We start from the raw sequence: 18,452 nt of genomic DNA, 5'->3' as shown, positions 1-18,452 counted from the left end.
GGAAACTGGAGGATCAGGGTATCACCTAACCTAATAGTAGGTTGTTAGTGTTTTGTGTTTGGTTTGGTTTTTAGGTGCTGGTGTTTGATTTTGGCAGTGAAGTATATGTATGGCATGGAAAGGAAGTTACTTTAGCACAGAGAAAAGTGGCATTCCAGCTGGCAAAACACTTGTGGAATGGCACCTTTGACTACTCCAATTGTGACATAAATCCTCTGGACCCAGGAGAATGCAATCCCCTCATACCCAGGTATTGTAACTTAAATTTATTCTCATTGCAGATACCTAGTTTTCGTGTCCTTTTTTCACAGTGCTTAATTTGATTCTATTTCTCTTGTTCCCTTGTACAGAAAGGGACAAGGACGCCCAGACTGGGCTGTGTTTGGCAGACTCACAGAACATAACGAGACGATACTGTTCAAAGAAAAATTTCTTGACTGGACAGAACTGAAGAAACTCAATGAGAAGAATTCTAGTGAATCCCTTCACCAGAAGGTGCATATAATAAGCATGCTAGGTATTTCAAACTAGGTGACCTAGCTGGGATAGAAGCCAGGGAAGCTTGTTCTCAGGGAATCCAGAGCACGTTTATTATCTTGTGGGCTTTGGCCTAGGGCTCAGAACATCCCCTCCTACAGTGAACTCCCAGAGTTGCGTTATTACTATTTCTATATTATTTTATATATTTATATAAATATATAAAATTAATTCCATATGAACCAGGCAACTCACTGAATGCTGCCAAGGTGGCTTTGACAAGGCATCAAAAGATACTAAAGTACTGAGATATGAAGCAGTCAAACTGTTTGACTGGTACTCTGGAGTAAGAAGAAAAAAAGCTATGCTCAAAGAAATCTCTTCTCTGTGTTTTTTGGCAGGAAGAATCCAGATCTGACTCTAAACCATATGATGTCATGCTAATGGTAGCTGTGCCTCAAACAACTGTAGGCACTGTCTTGGATGGAATGAATATTGGCCGGGGCTATGGACTTGTAGAAGGAGAAGATGGGAGGCAGTTTGAAATCATCACTGCGTCTGTGGATGTCTGGCATATCCTGGAATTCGACTATAGTAGACTGCCTAAGCAAAGCATAGGGCAGTTCCATGAGGGAGACACATATGTGGTGAAGTGGAAGTACATGGTGAGCACTACAGGTTAGTGAACAATTCCATTTCACCCTGCTGAAACATGGAGAAGTGCAACTAAAACTGCTGCTCTTAGTGGTGAGATCCAGACCTAGACCTCCTTGGATAAGAGACTGTTTTAAGGGATGGGGTTGCTAATTTAGCCTTCCTAGGCCATTAAGAAGGAGTGCCTCTTATTTTATTTTGTTTAAAAGAAAGCAATAGAAAAAAAATGTAGTTATTTTTCATACAACAAATGTAATGCTGTCCATCTCTGCTTTTGCCCAGCATTGGTGGTGTACACAGGACAGCTCATTAAGCCAGAATTGTGTCCACAGCTTAATACCAAAATAACAAGGCAGCTGGACTAATGGCAGTGATCTGAATGTCTTGCAAGAGAGGTAGTCTGAGCAACAAGGAAAGCCTTTGCTGGGTGATTGAGATCACTAACAATGACAGGAAAAGTCCTTGCCAACCCATTGCCCTTGCTGTCCCTTTTGCTGTTGCTGGAAACCTTTTGCTGCGGGTTTCAGAATCAACAGTGTTCTGACAAAGAGCCTGAGTGCAGCAGGTAAAGGTTGAGACTCAGTCAGCTCAGGAAGCCCGCTGGAACTCGCCCTTCTAGCACTAAACTAAGAATAGGTGGCTTTTGTGATAAATTAAATAGAAATAGTCTAAAAATGATTGTTCGAAATAGAAGTATATTAAAATCAGTTGAAAGCAGTGTAACAGTTATACAGCTTCAGGCTTTTAGCCAAAAAACATAGGTAGGTCTTAGTTGAGATCGTTGAGTTCAGATACTGGCAAATCCAAGAAAAACATGAAAGCTTGTAAGTCTTGGGAGAAGTTCACTAATACTGAACTGTAAACAGACTTCTAATCCAAATGGATGAAAACATATTCCATCACTCCAAAACAGAATAAATTTTTATGTAGGAGGCAGTACTTTTATGGGCTGAATGTACAGATATGAGTGAAAACCATTAATTTTAGAAGTGAGTAGTGGTTTGAATATTCTCAACTTGAAAAAAACAGGATGCTTTCTCCTAAGTGTTTCAGTTGGATGCTGCTCAGCACTGCTGGAATCAAGGCAGAAGTTTTAATATTTTTTTAAGAATCTGTTTTAAAACTCTTGGGTTTTCTTAAATCTTTGATTTAGCTATATCGGTTTATTCCCTATTTGCTGAAAAGAGTGAACTATTCCATAATTGGTTGTATTGTTGAACTTCATTTGCTGTAAACATTATTTGCTTATCATAATAACTAGATGGCAATCCTTAAAAAAAAAAAAAAAAAGTTGCTGTTTCCCTGCTGCCAAGGAACAGTGTGTAATGTGGAAAATGAGCCATAATGCACTCTTCTGCTAAAATAACTGGACATAACCATTTCACATGCAAATTGGCTCAAGTGCAGTCAGTTATTTTTCTCCAGATAGTACCAGTTCTTTCTACATGTCTTTCTCCCGCCAACACAGGCTTCTCTGCCTGTGGGGCTCACATCCACCTGAGGAGATAATGCCAACTTTGCATGGGGACATGATGGCTTGGAGGCTTAATGTTACTTCAACTGGACATTTTATCTTTCCTGGTTTGGATGGGATAGTGCTGAGCTGGCAGATGAGATTAAACCTTGTGCTGCTTAAACCTGTAGCCAGAGTACTTTCTTCAGCATGTGCTTTCTGTTTCACAGTTGGAAGCAGACAAAAAGGAGAGCAACAAGTAAGGGCTGTTGGAAAAGAGAAATGTGTATATTTCTTTTGGCAAGGAAGGCACTCCACAGTGAGTGAGAAAGGAACATCAGCACTGATGACAGTGGAACTCGATGAAGAGAGAGGAGCACAGGTAAGCTTCCTAGGTGGCAGACCTGGTAAAATTTGCCTTCCCAGTATTAGCCACTAGTGGTAAATGGGAATTATCTTTTTTGGCCTCCTCCAAAGCTGTTCTTGCCTCCAAAGAACTCCAAAGTTTTTCTTGCCATTACAAATAGTCAGACCTCAGAATTACTTCTGGCATTACTCCAACTGCCGGAGACATGTAATCTCCTTTATGGATTGCCACTCCCAAATCTCACTTCTAAAGATTATACTTGTGAGAAAGGCTGAAGGAGAAGGTCTTCTCTCCCTTTAGGAATATGTGAAGCACATATTCATGCCTTCAATTCAAGTACATGTTCAGATAACAGAATTGTCTTCCTAATGCTGAGGAGAAGCACTTTCTGCCAAGGCAAAAAATACATTTGAAACTTTTAATTTGTTTACTCTGTAATTAGACATAAATTACGTTGTTTTTCATAGATTCTAACAAATGCAGATGCAGCTAGTTTGAAGCTGAGAGGACAAGCTAGCTGTCTTTAGGCAGACTTGGGCTTTGCTGTGGCTTCACTGTTACCAGCATACGAGGTGGGAGGTTTAAAGGTAGTTCCTGTACCTTGATCATGCTGTAATTATTTTTTTAACAGCAGCGTAGACATGATCAGCAAGACAGGAGTTCATAGAAGAGAAATGTAAATGCCCTTGTTCAAGAGTGTGGGAGTCTCTGCCACATAGCTGATTGCTTAATTTGTCATGTCAGTTTCATACTCAAAATACAATGCTTAGTGAGCAGATAACATGCATGTTGTCACAGAAACCGGTTTTACGCCAAATTTTGAGCCCACTTCAGTTACTAAGTTATCTCCATAACAGTTTCAAAGAGCATTGGTCAAGGTGGACCAGTTCTGTAAAGTGTTCAAATAATGGTTGGGGTTTAAACCACTAAATTAAAGTTTATTTGGTATTCCTTATCCTCTGAAACTCTGGATTGTTGGATTCCAGCTAGAGGTTTCTTTAATATGTGGGCCACATCTGAAACCCATTGCATGCTGATATATGGTAATTTAAACAATAGTCAGCAGTTTTAAAGCAGAAGGAAAACCATCTTCATGGGTGGCCATAACTATATAATTTTTAATAATCCACGGAGACTAGTTTTCCTGACTCTGTATACTTGCTTCATTTCTTAATAAAGAGTGGTGCTTTCAATTTCCAGGTACAAGTGCTTCAAGGGAAAGAACCCCCGTGCTTCCTGCAGTGCTTCCAAGGAGGGATGATTGTGCATGCTGGAAGAAGGGAAGAGGAAGAAGAAAATGCACAAAGTAAATTATTGTTAGTTAAGAACTTCTGCCCCAAAATCCTTTTTTAGATATTGTGGAGGGCTTTGAATTCAGTCTCAACTACCATATTCTGTAGAAAGAGGAAATGAATGCCATGAAACTCTTAAAACAGCCTTGCAATTCTTTGTTTCAAGGTATTCTGTTTCTTCTTTGAGCATAGAAAGGATTTTTTCACTGTAGACCATGCTGGCTTGACTGTATTGATGCACATACAAATTGTTCTAGTTGGTTTCTAATTAAGCTAAGTACCTGTTTGCTTTAAAATAGATTCTTTTTTACATAGCTGGGGGCGGGGGAGGGAAGTTATTTTTATGACCAGTTCTTCTACTCCAAGGAAAGTTCTAAGCTTTTGTTACCCAATCACTACATTTTGTAACATATTCCTTGAATGATATAGTTGAGGTAGGAGAATTTCAATGTAAGTGTAGCTTAGAGATGTTCCAGTTTGCACCTGAATGTGACCTTCTATGCCCAAGGTGCAGAGGGGAAGAGAAGCTGACAGGAATACTGTATTTGTCTTCCTTTTCCCCCCATATGAAACAGCAGAACTTGACTCTACTGCTCTGTTAAGCTCTTCAGCTCTCATTACTTGTACTCTTGTAGCAAGATTTCAGAAGGTGTCTTTTCTGTACCAGGGTTTCTTAAGTAGTGTTAGCCAAACCTGGAGCTCAGCTCGTTTGTTCTGTGACCATATAGGTAATGCAGTAGGTGAAATTCATCCAGTGTGAGAATAGCTGTTCCAGAGGAGAGGTTTTGAATTTTCAATGCCATGTGACTGTGTAATACTGCTGCACTGTTCCTGTCTGCTCCAGGTGACTGGAGGCTATATTGCGTGCGAGGAGAAGTTCCCAATGAAGGAAACTTACTTGAAGTAGCATGTCACTGCAGCAGCCTGCGCTCCCGGACATCCATGATTGTCCTCAATATAAATAAAGCTCTTATCTACCTGTGGCATGGCTGCAAAGCTCAATCTCACACCAAGGATGTAGGAAGAACAGCAGCCAATAAAATAAAAGAACAGTGAGTGTCTGACCTATATTTTGGAGATGGTTATATAGGCTATCAATTTACTTAAAATAGTCTGACTCAAAGAAAATTTGAAATAAATAAATCTGTCTTCTGAGTACAAATGCAACATGCGCATGCTTGGCGAGGAGGACAAGTGATGGGTTTGGTGGAGGGGAGAAAATACATGTTCTGTAATCACATTCCCTGAAGTTTGAATGCTTTTATTAATAGATTCATAGAATGGTTTGAATTGGAAGGGATCCTAAAGATCACCTAGTTCCAACTCCCTTGCCAGGAGACACACCTTCCATTAGACCAGGTTGCTCAAAGCACCTTGAACACTTTCAGGAATGGGGCATCCACATTCTTCCTACTGTACTAGTTACAGTTGCAAAAAAAAACCAGACACTTTTTATTTGGAGGGCTCAATATCTGAATACCAAATTAAATTACAGTTGATAGGAGGATTAGAATCCAGTCTTGTGAATAAGGATGAGGAAACTGTTTTGGGAAAACATGCAAGGAGAACATCAGCAGTTACAAAAGCAGGCAGTGAAAATCCCTACTTGAGAGCTCATGTGAGCATCTCCTCCACTCTGGGAATGGGATCAGAAATGGTATGAGAATGGTTGTTGAAATTCCCTATCTTGTTTTTTGATAATTTTTCAAACTGCTTGTGTTGACACAAAGTGTACAACAAGCCTAAAGGGTACTTTTGGGTTCTAATAATGTTAGTGGCCAGTAGGTTTGTGTTAGCTGTGTTTGGGGCAGGAACACTGGGTTCACTTTCTCTCTTTCTGTTTTGTAGATGCCCACTGGAGGCAGGGCTGCACAGCAGCAGCAAGGTGACAATTCATGAATGTGATGAAGGATCAGAGCCTTTGGGATTTTGGGATGCGTTAGGAAGGAGAGATCGAAAGGCCTATGATTGCATGTTGCAAGGTAGACCTGCCTTCTTGGATCTGGCACTCACATTTTACTTTACTGGTCTATGGTAATTGTAAGATTTAATGTAAAGTTTTTGAAGAACTTCTTGATAGTTGAGATGATCCCTGCAGAGAGATGCTTCCGAAAATCTACTGAGTTAAGTAATACCAGAATGAAAGTGCTGGAAAACCAAGTGTTTCATTTTGTTCTCCCCCTCTTCTGCTGCCCATCTGTATTCAGGCAGCACAGAGCAAGAGTTAACACCGTTACCAATACGTTTTGCTTCTCTTCTGAAGGGATTTAGGAGGCACTTCTGCACACATTCTCATCCAGCCTTTGCTTTGAAACTGCCAACAAAGGTAGCAGGGGAATTGATTTACCAAGTAGGAAATTTGTCAGCTAAGTCTGAGATGGGCTTGCTTCATTTAAGCTGCAAAACAGCCAGTTATGAAATGACTGATAGTAACTAGCCAGGATCAGATTCAAACTGATGGCAGCCAGCCGTTTAGCTCAACTTCTTCACAGCTGTTGCTAGTCCCCTAAGACATCTGGTTGTCTTTCCTGATTTTTCAAAATCCAGAGAATTTACAGTCACTTTAAAAGTGACTGTAAATTATTTTTTTTATTATTTTTTACAATCATCTCTGACATTTGCTGTTGCAAATCTTCTTAAATTTTGTTCTTTAAAGATCCTGGAAAGTTTAATTTCACCCCCCGACTGTTCAGCCTCAGTAGTTCATCAGGAGAATTCTCAGCCACCGAGTATGTTTACCCTTCAAGAGACCCTGCTGTCATCAATTCCATGCCATTCTTGCAAGAGGATCTTTACACTGCCCCACAACCAGGTATATGCTTTAAAACACTTAAGTAACAAGAAAACAAATAACTGTATCCTGCAGCAGACAGTGTTTCAGTAGCTGTAAGCACTTTTAGCTTGATTTATTGCAGGAAAATTATGTGCATGTGATGCTTATACAGCAATAAGAAATTTTTCTATTACAAAGATGCTGAGAACTAATCAAATGTATATCTATCGTAAAAGCTTGCTATAGAAATACATTGTTTATGTCAGAGAATCAGAGTCCAGCTGAGGCTGAGCTGGATGATTAACAACAGGGATTGGTAAGCTGTGAAATGATCCTGTTGTGATGCTGTCAAGCATGTGAGACTGGGGTTGTTTAGGGGATTATAAGAACTAATAAGTGGCTGATGATGGGTTTGTTATTTTCCGACTGCCTAGCATTGTTCCTTGTTGACAATCACCATGAAGTGTACCTGTGGCAAGGCTGGTGGCCTGTGGAAAACAAAATCACTGGATCTGCACGAATCAGGTGGGCTACAGACAGGAAATGCGCCATGGAGACAGTGCTCCAGTACTGCAAAGGTAACAGACTGCTGTGCCTGATTGCTTTGAGAGTGTCATACCTTTCCATGCCTTGCTGTCTTGAGCTGAAAGGTGCTCCCCCAATTTTATCAATAAACATCAGTTTCTTTGAAGATACATTCTCCACTCTTTCTTAGCAAACAATTTGTCTAGTGACGGCATTGTTCCCAAATTGCCAAGATACCTTGCTAACTCAATTCTCAGAGGAAAGGCTTATTTCTCTTCTGTGCCCCCGGGTAGGAGAATAGCTCAAGTATCAGATCTCTGAAAGTGAATACTGAGAACACAGCCTCGTAAACCTGAATGCTTTCTGTATAGCTCCTCTTAGATTTCATAAGCTTCTGTGTATCAAAAAGACTGAATGAAGATACTGTTGGCTGATGTAACTGGGTGTTGATTTAGTGGAGGAGGTGGAAAGACTTTGAAAATCAAGAACAAGCCTCACATGGAAACTGGTGGCTATTGGAAATTCTGGAGGACAGAGCCTTAGCTCTGTGCTCATTTCGACAAGATAATTGTTGCCGCTCAGTGTGCAGTGATTCAAGCTGCAGTTGATGATCATGTAAGAGTATAGTGACTAGAGATTATTTTCTGCACTAGTAGAGATTCTTTGAGAACACCATAATGCTGCCTTCTCACTTCATCTACCATTGTGTGAGGCTGGGAACAGGCTTTGCATCTTCTGACAGAGGATGAATAAAGAAAGGTGTGAGGTTACCGTGCAGGAGAGAGTGCATAAATAACAGCTGTGTTCTATTAATTCAGAGCAGTGTCCCACTGTGAACAAGTCATTGAGGCTTAATTGGTGCAAACTGTATCCTCTTGCAAGAAAATCTTGATTTCTTATAGACCTTGAGACCTCATGATGCCACTGCTTTCTTCTGTAGCAAATAAACTTCATAGCTTGTGACACGGTGAATGGTAACCCATTGTCTCCCTTGTACATTTGTATATTTGAAGAGGAAAAGTGATATCCTTGTTGGATTCCACTCTTATGCTGATAAGCCAGGCTTTGATTTGCAATGTTTAGGTCAAATAGGAGTAAGACCAAATGATGTGTTTCAGTTGTCTTGTGTCACTGAGTGGAGTTGGTAATACCTGGCAGGAGACAGCTGAAAACCAGTACTGCAGTTTGAAATGTGAAATTGTGACCTTTACTGGACTGCATTATGGCTCAGTGTGGTTCATCGGGTGTCTCTGGCACTGCCCTGCCAAACAGCAGCATTTGTTTAGGAATGGGGGCTAAAGACAGGGCAGTTATTGGAAGAGTCTCTGGCTTTGACTGCAGAATTCCTAAAGAAGAGGCCAGTTACTTGTTTAACGCCACCCCCAGTTTTTGCAAGTCAGAAGGAGTGCTAAGATGCATTTCTTTGAAGCCATGTCATACAGTGGGAAGCACACATACAGTGGGCTTCACAGCAGCAATGAAGGTCAGCACAGAGGAACAGAGGCCCATGCAATGAACTGCCCAGAGCTGCTCAGCAGGCTATGGAGAGGTGTTCCTGATGCAGTGCTATAATCTTCTGGTAATGAAAGTCATGTTTTCTGGTCCCAGCCAGAGATTGAATCAGATGCACATGCTGAGGTTTGGATAGTTTTCCAGATTTCTTGAACTTTGAGTTTGATGATGGGAAAAGGGATTAATGCCTTCTGCACTAGATTCAATTTGCTGCATTCGAGTTTTATGCACAGTGGGAAGTTCTTCAGTGATTCCTCAGAGATCTGAAATTTAACTCGAGTATCATAGGACAAGTTATTTTGCTGGGTTATTTGCTCACTTTGCAGCAGTTGTGGTTTTTAGCTTCTTTGCCATGGGTATTTGTCAAGAGTTTCAGGCTGTGTGGTTAGATAGATACAGCACAAGTTTGTTACTGTTAAAAGACCAACTCTACTTGTACTATTTCTATGCTAAAGATGATGCACACTTCTGTAGCAGTTTTTTTCCATTCAAAGTATGCTGTTCTGGTGGTCTGTTGCTTTCATGATCTGTAATTTTGTCAACCATTTCAAAACTTCATTGCATCAAGCTGTCAGGGCTGTCTAGCTCTTATGTGGTCTTACTTATCAAGATGCAGAAATTTAATTTCAGGAGTTGTTAATGCTGCTGTAATTATTTTGACTACCAGAATATAGTTGAGTGATCAGAAGAATTAAAATGCTTTTCTCTTATTTTTTCTCTCCATTTCTTTCCTCATCTACGTCCCCCTTTTCCCACCCCTCTCCTTTTTCTTTTCCTGGCTTGCAGTGTTTGACTACATGATGGCTTAAAAGAGATTGATTAGCAGCTCTGGATATCCCTTGAATATATGTAGCAGTTTCCCTTGTGCATAAATCTCCTTTAACTTGTCAAAATATCTTAAAAGTTCTTCTGTGGTTTTATTTGCTAAATCAGCAGTCTGGAGAGTCAAGCTCCACACTGCCAGGAGAGGGAAGAATCTGGTTTGCCCTTCAGTGATTCTTACTGAGATGATCAGCTTGTGCTGAGGACAGAATTCATAGAATGAAAATATTTCTCCACTTACATACAAATTCATCTTACCTATACTGGAACATTGCAAACACCACTCTCTTTTTATTCTTGACTGAATTACTGAGAGCGGAGCAGCACAACTAGAACTGATTCACGCTTTTTAAATGCACAGATTTTTAAGTATTTTTTAATAGTTCATGGTAGAATGAACAAATAAACCACAAAGAAAATATGTGAAAGAGAAGGTTTAAAATCAAGTACTCAAATGGGAAGTCCTCTTTCCAAATTCTAATTCACATTCTAATACATTTGTTAGACTGCTCCACAGAGCTTTTACCTCTAATATCCAGTTTCTTATGAACATATTCTCTCTAATCAATTTAATCTCAACATTTGATGTAAGGCCAGACTTGTAGCATTCAGATTTTTCAAACCTAATGGAACTCCCACATCCAGCCAGACCCTCTGTTTGCATTCAGCACAGGTGTTGCATGAGTTCCCTGGGGTGCTCCTTAGCAATGGGGAGGGGCTGTGTTCTTTTAGACCCTCCTGCCCAACAGCCCACAGGCATCAAATGCAGGTAGGGACTACAGTAAAAACCAGGGCCTTCTGCAGTGGAGGAAGTCTTAGGGCATTGAAGATGCTCTCAGACTGAATGTAGGAAATAACAGAATTTTTTAATAAGCAGTTCTTACAGAAGCTACAGCTCTCAGAAGCGAGGTCATGTCCTGTTGCTCTGTTACTTTCACCTGATTGCGAGCTTTGCACCATCATCAGCTTTTCTGTTGCCCATCTGGAAAAAAGATTTGTTTAGACTGAGTTGTTTGAATCTGAGTAAGATGAAGGTACAATATATTTTTTGAATTCTAGTTTCTCTCAGTGCCTGGCTGCCTGTCTACCTCTTTTCAATAATATTTGAAGTTTATCAGTGCTTTTAAATCCCTGGGGAATGAAATCATTCCCTGTGTTCATTAGGATGTGGCATAATGACTTTAATCACTTAATCAGATACATCACTCCTGGGCAGGGTTATGTCCATGTCCTATACTGTGTGCATACATGCATTTTTTTGAAGAAGCAGGACTGTCTTGGAAAATCATTAGTAAATACTATCCAGCTATTTTAACGCCTCTGTTAACTTTCAGATCCCATTCCTTTGAATTCATAATAACAAAATGATTGTGTTACACTTCAGTATCCCAAGAGCAATTTAAACATTCTCACTTAAGCCTCCAAGCTTAAGCTTTGTCGGCTGCTGGCAGGACACTTCTGCTGAGCATGCCAGAAGGTTTCATTTACCTGAATTTGGCTAATTTCAGACCATCACACTCTGTTTACTCTATTCAAACTCTGGTTTTGTAAGACAAGAAAGGCACTGGGATAGGAGTAGCTTTTGGAGATCTTCAGCATATATGTTTTGATCTTTGGTCAGATACAGTAAAATGCAGGTCTAAGAATACTGAAGAACATGTTAGAAGACTCCGTGTTAATTTTCAAGAAAAAAACCTCCAATTGAAATTTATTCTTACTGCCTTAAATTACTTCACCTTTTTGGGAAAGAATTAAACATTTCAAGGAAGTAGCTTTGGACAGTGGGTTGCCTTGCAAAATATGGTACCATTTGTAATTTCTCATCCCTCTTTCTTTTTTCTCTTTTTTTTTTTTTTTTTGTATTTTGACTGTTTTTAGGAAAAAATGTAAAGAAGCCCCCTAAATCCTATCTAATTCATGCTGGCCTAGAGCCTTTGACGTTCACTAATATGTTCCCAAGTTGGGAACACAGGGAAGACATCGCAGAGATCACAGAAATGGTAAATCTTTTCATTGTACTGGCTGTTTTCTATTGCTAGTAACTGTGCTTTGTGTTGTCAGCACCATTTTGTTTGTGCTGTTTGTGACAGCTTGTTTGTGCTGTCAAGCTCCAAGATCCAGAGAATGGACTTAGCACAGTTCAAGAGTCTGCACAGGAAGAAAACCAACAACATAGCCAAAGTCTGACTGGTAGTGTGAATATCAGAGGCATTCCTTGTTGCTTTTTCATGTAACTTCTCATATTCTCTTCTTGTTAAAAACAGGAAGAAAGTGTTACCTGAATCATCTCTTAGAAAAAGATGTGCTAGGGTTAAGCAGAACAGCTGTTTCAATCATGCAGCAACGTGCAGTTCTGGTCTGTCCACTAGATTTGAAGTGCAGAGGAGCAAAACATCCTTCAAAGGATCAGCTGGCTCCAAGGGCTCCAGTACTGACTTCGTCATCTGGGATGTAGAGTCACAGCCAAATTACACGTGGCTGATTTAAAAGCTTCTAGTCAAGGGGCATCTCAAGGCAAAGAACATTTTCTGTTTTGTAAGTCTTCTGCAGCCATCATTAGTGCAAAACACTGGCTTCATGACTAAACGCAGATTTCAGCCTCAAACTGAGTACAGGACGTCCTTCTGCTAAGTGCAGACATGGTTTTAGCTGTGACATTTTGTAGGGCAGAGCTGTTGGCCCCTGTGCACAGCTGGATGTACAGCTCTGCTCCATGGCCCAGGCAGAGCAGGTTATTCCATGCTATCTGCAGACTGCCATGAGAGCGGTTGGTGGTTTCAGCATTGTGATCCTGTTCTCCATTTTCCTTTTCTCTTCCAGGATGCTGATGTTTCTAATCAGATAATACTTGTAGAGGATGTGCTAGCCAAGCTGTGTAAAACGGTGTATCCATTAGCAGATCTCTTAGCTAGACCTCTGCCTGAGGGAGTTGATCCACTGAAGCTTGAAATCTATCTTTCAGATGCGGACTTTGAGGTAAGCAGAGAATAGGTGCATTGTTACTCTGTGCATCTGTGCAGTAAAGTCATTTGCCGGTTATGCTTCTTAGAAGTGTTTTTGCTAATGGCATATCCTCGTGTTTTAAATGCAGGTTGCATTGGAGATGACAAGAGAGGAGTACAATGCACTGCCATCTTGGAAGCAGGTTAACCTGAAGAAGGCAAAAGGACTTTTCTAAGCTGTGTTTATGGGAGTGAGCACTAAAGGGATGTCTGTTCTCACTTTCTATGTCTTTAGAAGAATTGTACCCTATATTTACAGAACAAATAGAAATAATCTGAAGTTATTAGTGACTACCTATCTGGAGGTGTGTAATATTATAAAAGGCCAAGAGAACTCTTTGAAAATGGAATTCAATTTTGACTCTTAAAGGCAACATGTTTAAGCTCCGTTCTCCTATGCACATAAACAGTAGTTTCTTGAGCTACTGCTGCAGGTGTCCTTTGGCTATATACAATATTTGCCATTTTTGTTTTTAAAGAAGTTCTCTTTGTAAAGTGTTATTTTGTTAGTTTGTGGATTACAAAGAATTTATATTTATATAAACACATAGAACAAGTATGTATTTAACAATGAAATATATATTCACTTTCAAGACTTTCATGTCAAAACTGAAAAGTAGCTGGATGGCAGTTGCTTGTACTGAATTAGCTATACCACCAATATGTATCTCCTACGCATTCTTAAAAGTTTCTCTTTGCAATAGTTTAAGAATTGTTCTCAATGCTGCTTCAGGTGCTAAACCGAACAAAGCATTTGTATTTATAGCATGGATTTCTTGAGAAACTATGCGAATCAACCTTTATACTTTATTATCCAAAAATGTATAGTGCCTTGTTTTTTTGTGTACAGTTTATATACAAACAAAAAAAAAGATTGGTCTGCATTTTGAAGATGGCTTAGAACAGTCTCCTATGTTACTTTTATAATAGTAGAAATAAAAACATCTCAGTTTCTAATACTTGTTGTAAACATTAAACATGTCTTTTGTGATATACGAACCGAAAGTAAAAGCTTCTGAATAAACTCTTAGCGATGCTCTGACTTGTCATTATCTTGTACTGTTATCTGTGCTAAGTCATTGGAACCCTCCATAACATGATATTTTCTCAAAATATTTTAACTTTGGATGTCTACAGGTATTGTACAGAGTTATAATTTGAAAAGCAGATAATGTAGAAAATAATCAATGTATGAGATAAAACTAGGTTGGGCAACACTTTAATGCTGAATGTTGGAACAGTCACACAATTCCTGTATCATTTGGGTTTCCCTGTTTTATATATGAAACCAAAATTATTATGCTGTTTTTCAAACTTTGAAAAAATCTTTTCAACCTTTGTGCAATTGGGAGTAAAACTTGAGCTGAAAATGAGCATTGTGTCCTTTCTTTCAATAAGCACTGAAGTCAAAATCATTTTCATTCAGCTAATTAGGACATTGAATAGAATCATCAAGTAAATATTTGCTATTGTTTGAAATGATTTTAAGGCATTTGAAATTTCTATAAGAAGTTATGTGGTTCCCCTCTGGTAGCTTAGTGGGTGTCACATTTTCATTCTTGCCAGCATAAGTTTCCTTCTACCCCCCAGCTGTTCAGAGCTGCTCCTGCCCTGCAGAGGTGCTGTTGCTGCTCTTATCATTCCCCTAGGCCCAGGGAATTGAAATAAGATCTTTGAATGTGTGAGGTCTGGATTTCCCCAAGATCTAAAGTAATTATTGCTCCACAGTTAATCTTGCTTTGACAGATGGGTTAATAAGTTTAAAGCAAGCCTTTTAAATAAATTAATTAAAAACTTGAAAACACACAAGTACAATTCACCTGACCTGAGATATTACAGGTGAATTTTCAGCACTGGAGTATTTCCTTTCTTGTACATGGTTCTGTCAAGAACTGAAATTAAATAACCCAAGAAAATCACAGCAACAGTATTCAGAGCCAGGATGCTTCTCACATAGCCTCCAGCAAAAAGTTGTTTAGATGCCAGTTCCTCAGAGGTCCTCATCTGCCTTCTGCATGGGATACACTATTAGTTTGAAAATGCAGGTCTTTATAGTGACAAGTTTATTTTTCAAGCACTGAGAGGTTTCCAAAGTCACTGCTGTATTCATCTAAGTTTTTTGCACCCATTTATTTTCCTCTTTCACCTTCCCTGGTGATAAAATCAAGCAGGAATTAGGTTTTGATTATTCATGTTCAGTCTGTTCCATGGGGGTAGCAGGTTTCTCTGTTTTGATTTTTCTATTCAACAGACAACAGCTGATTTGCATAGTATGATTGACCTTGTTTTTCCCTCTGGCAGGGTAGTATCATTTGCTTTTGTGTTTTGAAAACACCATCAGTCCTTCAAGTGCTGCTGAAGGGCAACATTCACCCCACTTTAAAGTCTTTAGAATCTCAGCTAAAAGACAAGATGAGCCAGCATGGGACCAACAGGCAGTGAAACAATTCACTGTTGTCAGTTCCTGTAAATTTTACAATTTTGTATCTGATGTCCCAGTTCCAGGAACCAGGACACAGAACCCAACTTTCTGCTCAGGTGCTTTGCTCATAACTTGGTCCAGGGAAGCTTCAAGGTTTTGCAGAAAATATTTTATTATCCTTAATATACGTGTTACTTATCAAAGTGCTTTTCTGAAATGTGAAGCTGGCAACAGAAAGCAAGTCAGTGTAAGGCCTCAGACAGAGCTGTAGATTATGCTTTAATTTCCTGCTACCTTTGGTAAGTATGACCAATTCCAGAATGAAAGGGATGAAGCAGCAGTTCTTCCTGCCAAAAGGCAGGAGGGCAATCCCAAGGACCATGCTGCTCAGCTGCAGCCCTACCTGTGAGAGAACAGGCTGCTCACACACATGGTACCTGTCCACAGGGTGATATAACCTCTCCTCTTCAAAAACAGTGTCTCTGTTTAACAAAGGTGCTGGCTGCAAGGCATCCCACTTGCTCTGTGACTCACAGGTGGTCTTAAACTCTGTTTGGCAGCCCTGAGATCTGGTCTGTATCAAGAATATTTCATGTGGGTTTTTCCAGTTTGTGAGACTCAGGGGTAGATGTGGGAAATACACAGCCATATGGGAATATTTCACCAGCCATGCAGCTGGCAGCCCGCTCTCATGGGGAGGACAGGCCTCTTCTGTGTTTCTCTATGCTCTGGGGTTACCAAGAATAGTGTGGGCTGGTAGCCAGACAGTCATGTGGGAACTATTCCAAGAACTGGAGAGCCACTGAAGAAGCAACCCCAACCAGCCTGTAACACTGCATGCTCTGGAGATGAAGCTAAGTAAGTCATCATCTATGATTTTGCTTCTTCTGAACTGTAGCATATTTCAGAGGAATGGTGAAAAAGAGGGAGTGCCACATGCTGTGCACACCATCACCTTTCCTGAAGCTGGGCTACTTTGCCTTTGAATGCTCCCTGCCCTTTATTCTTTAAGGAATTGCTGCAATGTGCCCCGGAAGGAGCCAAGGCAGCAGACACATGAGATCTGCAGCATGGACTGCATCTTCACATTTTCATGTCAAATCTTGTGCTCTCCACAAGCATGTACAACTCGAGGGGTTCTACAGCCACAGTTACAAAGGCAGCCCTATGACAAGGTCCACATACAGTCCTGATCCACTAACAGTTGTGCTCTTGGCAATAGAGTGCCACTTTTATAAAGCCTTGTGAATCACTCCTGCTCAGTGTAGCCCCTTGGACTGGCATGGAATATATTCTCACAGCAAAACCAGACTCTGGGCAAATTTCTTACATTCTGTTGCTAAAAGATATATTTATGTAAAAGAAATAAGTTCATTTTCTGTTCTCTCATTGCTGTAAGGAACTGAAGTATGTGAAGAAAACTTTATCTATTCAATATAGAGTCAGTTGTGGAGATTCGTGGTAAAAGCTCCTGATGGTGAACACGGGGTCCCTGGCTCTGCTACACCTGTCTGCACACACACCTGTCTGCACACACACCGTCCAGGCCCTGTGCCAGCAAACCCTTGCAGTCATGCGTTTCTACACATTTGTCTCTACCAATCCAACCAAGCTGGAAGGGGCCTTCAGGGACTTTTAAAAATATTACTTAAACCACCCCAAACTTCTGCTGACTCATCTGAAGGGACCTGCCCAAAGAATTACCAAGTTACTGAACCAGAGGAAAATCCTAGAGCACTTACACTGCTGAAAGAGCAAGGGGAGGCAGAAGAAAGCAACCTTTAGCGTCACCATTTGCTATTCTACTAGCTGATACCTGTTCAGCTTCAATTTTACACTCCCCTATTCCCCTCTGCATGTTCCAGGCTGTGCTAACCCCTGTATTCATTTTTCAGTGGCAGTTGCTGAACTGCTTGTGCTTGGTAACAGAGCACTGACATTTAATTCCTTTAATCCAGAAATGTGCTGTATAAACTGGTAACTGTTTGCATGTGTGGCTTTTAATTGTCTTTATGCAGCCAGTAAACACATCATAGGCTCAATATGATCATTACTCTTGTTCATGGAGACTGGCTGCGAAGAAAGGCACCTGCTTCTTAGTTCCCAAAATTGGATGCTGTATATAATAATGCTGTTGAAGTGGTAACACTTTATTATTAGTGCCTCTGTTAGTTCACTCGATACTTTATAAAGTGCTCATGACTTATAGACAGAAAAGTAATTGATTTGGCTTAGTTTATCTACGGGGGTCCAGGCAATATTTTATCACTTCACTTCTAAAGCTGGTTTTGAACTTCAGTCATTTATGTAAGTAGTTTCCAAGTAAAATCTCTGCTAGTTCTAATGCTTATTCTTTTTTCCAACTCTGACTGCTACCCTCATTTCACTGAAATCTTACAACTTAAATATATGGGTGTTTTTTTAAACAATTCTAACTTTAGTATTTGAGAAATATTGATGGTGCCTTGCTGCACAGTTGCAGGGTGTATATTCCCCCCCCTTACACGCCACACTCCTCACCCCCAGTTTTTTCCAAGTGGTTTATTAGTGACCTGCGAAATATGATATTCTATTTCAAAAGAGATTTTCAGAATTTGGCTGCAAACCAGAAGCAGAACTGTGCTGCACCATACCACACCACACCAGTGGAATAAATACTAAGAAAGGCTGAACATTTCACAAAAGGAAAACTACCAGAAACAGTCTGAGGTTTTGACTTTATCCAGAAACCTCTGGCTTACTTAGTATCCAAATTTCCAGCAAAACAGACTTAATTTTTGCAATGCTTTCTGTTTTAGATAGCCATGCATTCTGCCAAGACATGATTGCTGGATGAGCAGACTTGCAAGACAGACTCTGCAGTAACAGATGCAGCACTGAGGGCTGGAAGTAACATGAAGCATAGAAAGACTGACCAAAATTACACAGAGCACCAACACAAATGAATTTTGAGAGCCCTGCATCTGAGCAACAGATAGACAAGTTTGGAGCCTCTCAGGAATGACCTGTGAAAACAAGATTCTCTGGAATCACTACTGGTCTTGGTATCAGTTGGGACAGACACCACACCAGAAGATCTACAATTTGTCCTTAAAGTATGTGCAAAGACTCCATAAGGTGAGGTTTATGAGGAGCCCATATTAGTTGGACAAA

The 18,452-nt window shown here is 40.2% G+C and overlaps 1 protein-coding gene across 9 annotated transcripts in view; it reads left to right on the top strand.

Annotated features, from left to right (window-relative positions):
• The window catches only part of SVIL (supervillin), a 105,795-nt gene extending 91,545 nt beyond the window's left edge, over positions 1-14,250 (top strand). For all 9 annotated transcript variants that reach the window (XM_027890192.1, XM_027890195.1, XM_027890193.1 and 6 more), the window contains 12 exons: positions 75-250; positions 351-495; positions 879-1,155; positions 2,815-2,966; positions 4,152-4,257; positions 5,088-5,295; positions 6,092-6,225; positions 6,900-7,055; positions 7,451-7,594; positions 11,754-11,875; positions 12,696-12,851; positions 12,967-14,250. In XM_027890192.1, coding sequence (XP_027745993.1) covers positions 75-250; positions 351-495; positions 879-1,155; positions 2,815-2,966; positions 4,152-4,257; positions 5,088-5,295; positions 6,092-6,225; positions 6,900-7,055; positions 7,451-7,594; positions 11,754-11,875; positions 12,696-12,851; positions 12,967-13,053 — 1,863 coding nt within the window. In that variant the 3' untranslated portion in view covers positions 13,054-14,250. The remainder of the gene's footprint in view (positions 1-74; positions 251-350; positions 496-878; positions 1,156-2,814; positions 2,967-4,151; positions 4,258-5,087; positions 5,296-6,091; positions 6,226-6,899; positions 7,056-7,450; positions 7,595-11,753; positions 11,876-12,695; positions 12,852-12,966) is intronic.
• The last annotated feature ends 4,202 nt before the right edge of the window (positions 14,251-18,452 follow it).

This window comes from Empidonax traillii, unplaced genomic scaffold (genome assembly GCF_003031625.1).
Source record: "Empidonax traillii isolate 1590-97213 ecotype Southwest subspecies unplaced genomic scaffold, ASM303162v1 scaffold280:size897971, whole genome shotgun sequence".
NCBI classification, from domain to species: domain Eukaryota; kingdom Metazoa; phylum Chordata; class Aves; order Passeriformes; family Tyrannidae; genus Empidonax; species Empidonax traillii.
The sequence above is the reverse complement of the archived record's forward strand: the minus strand, read 5'-3'. Positions and strand labels throughout refer to the sequence as shown.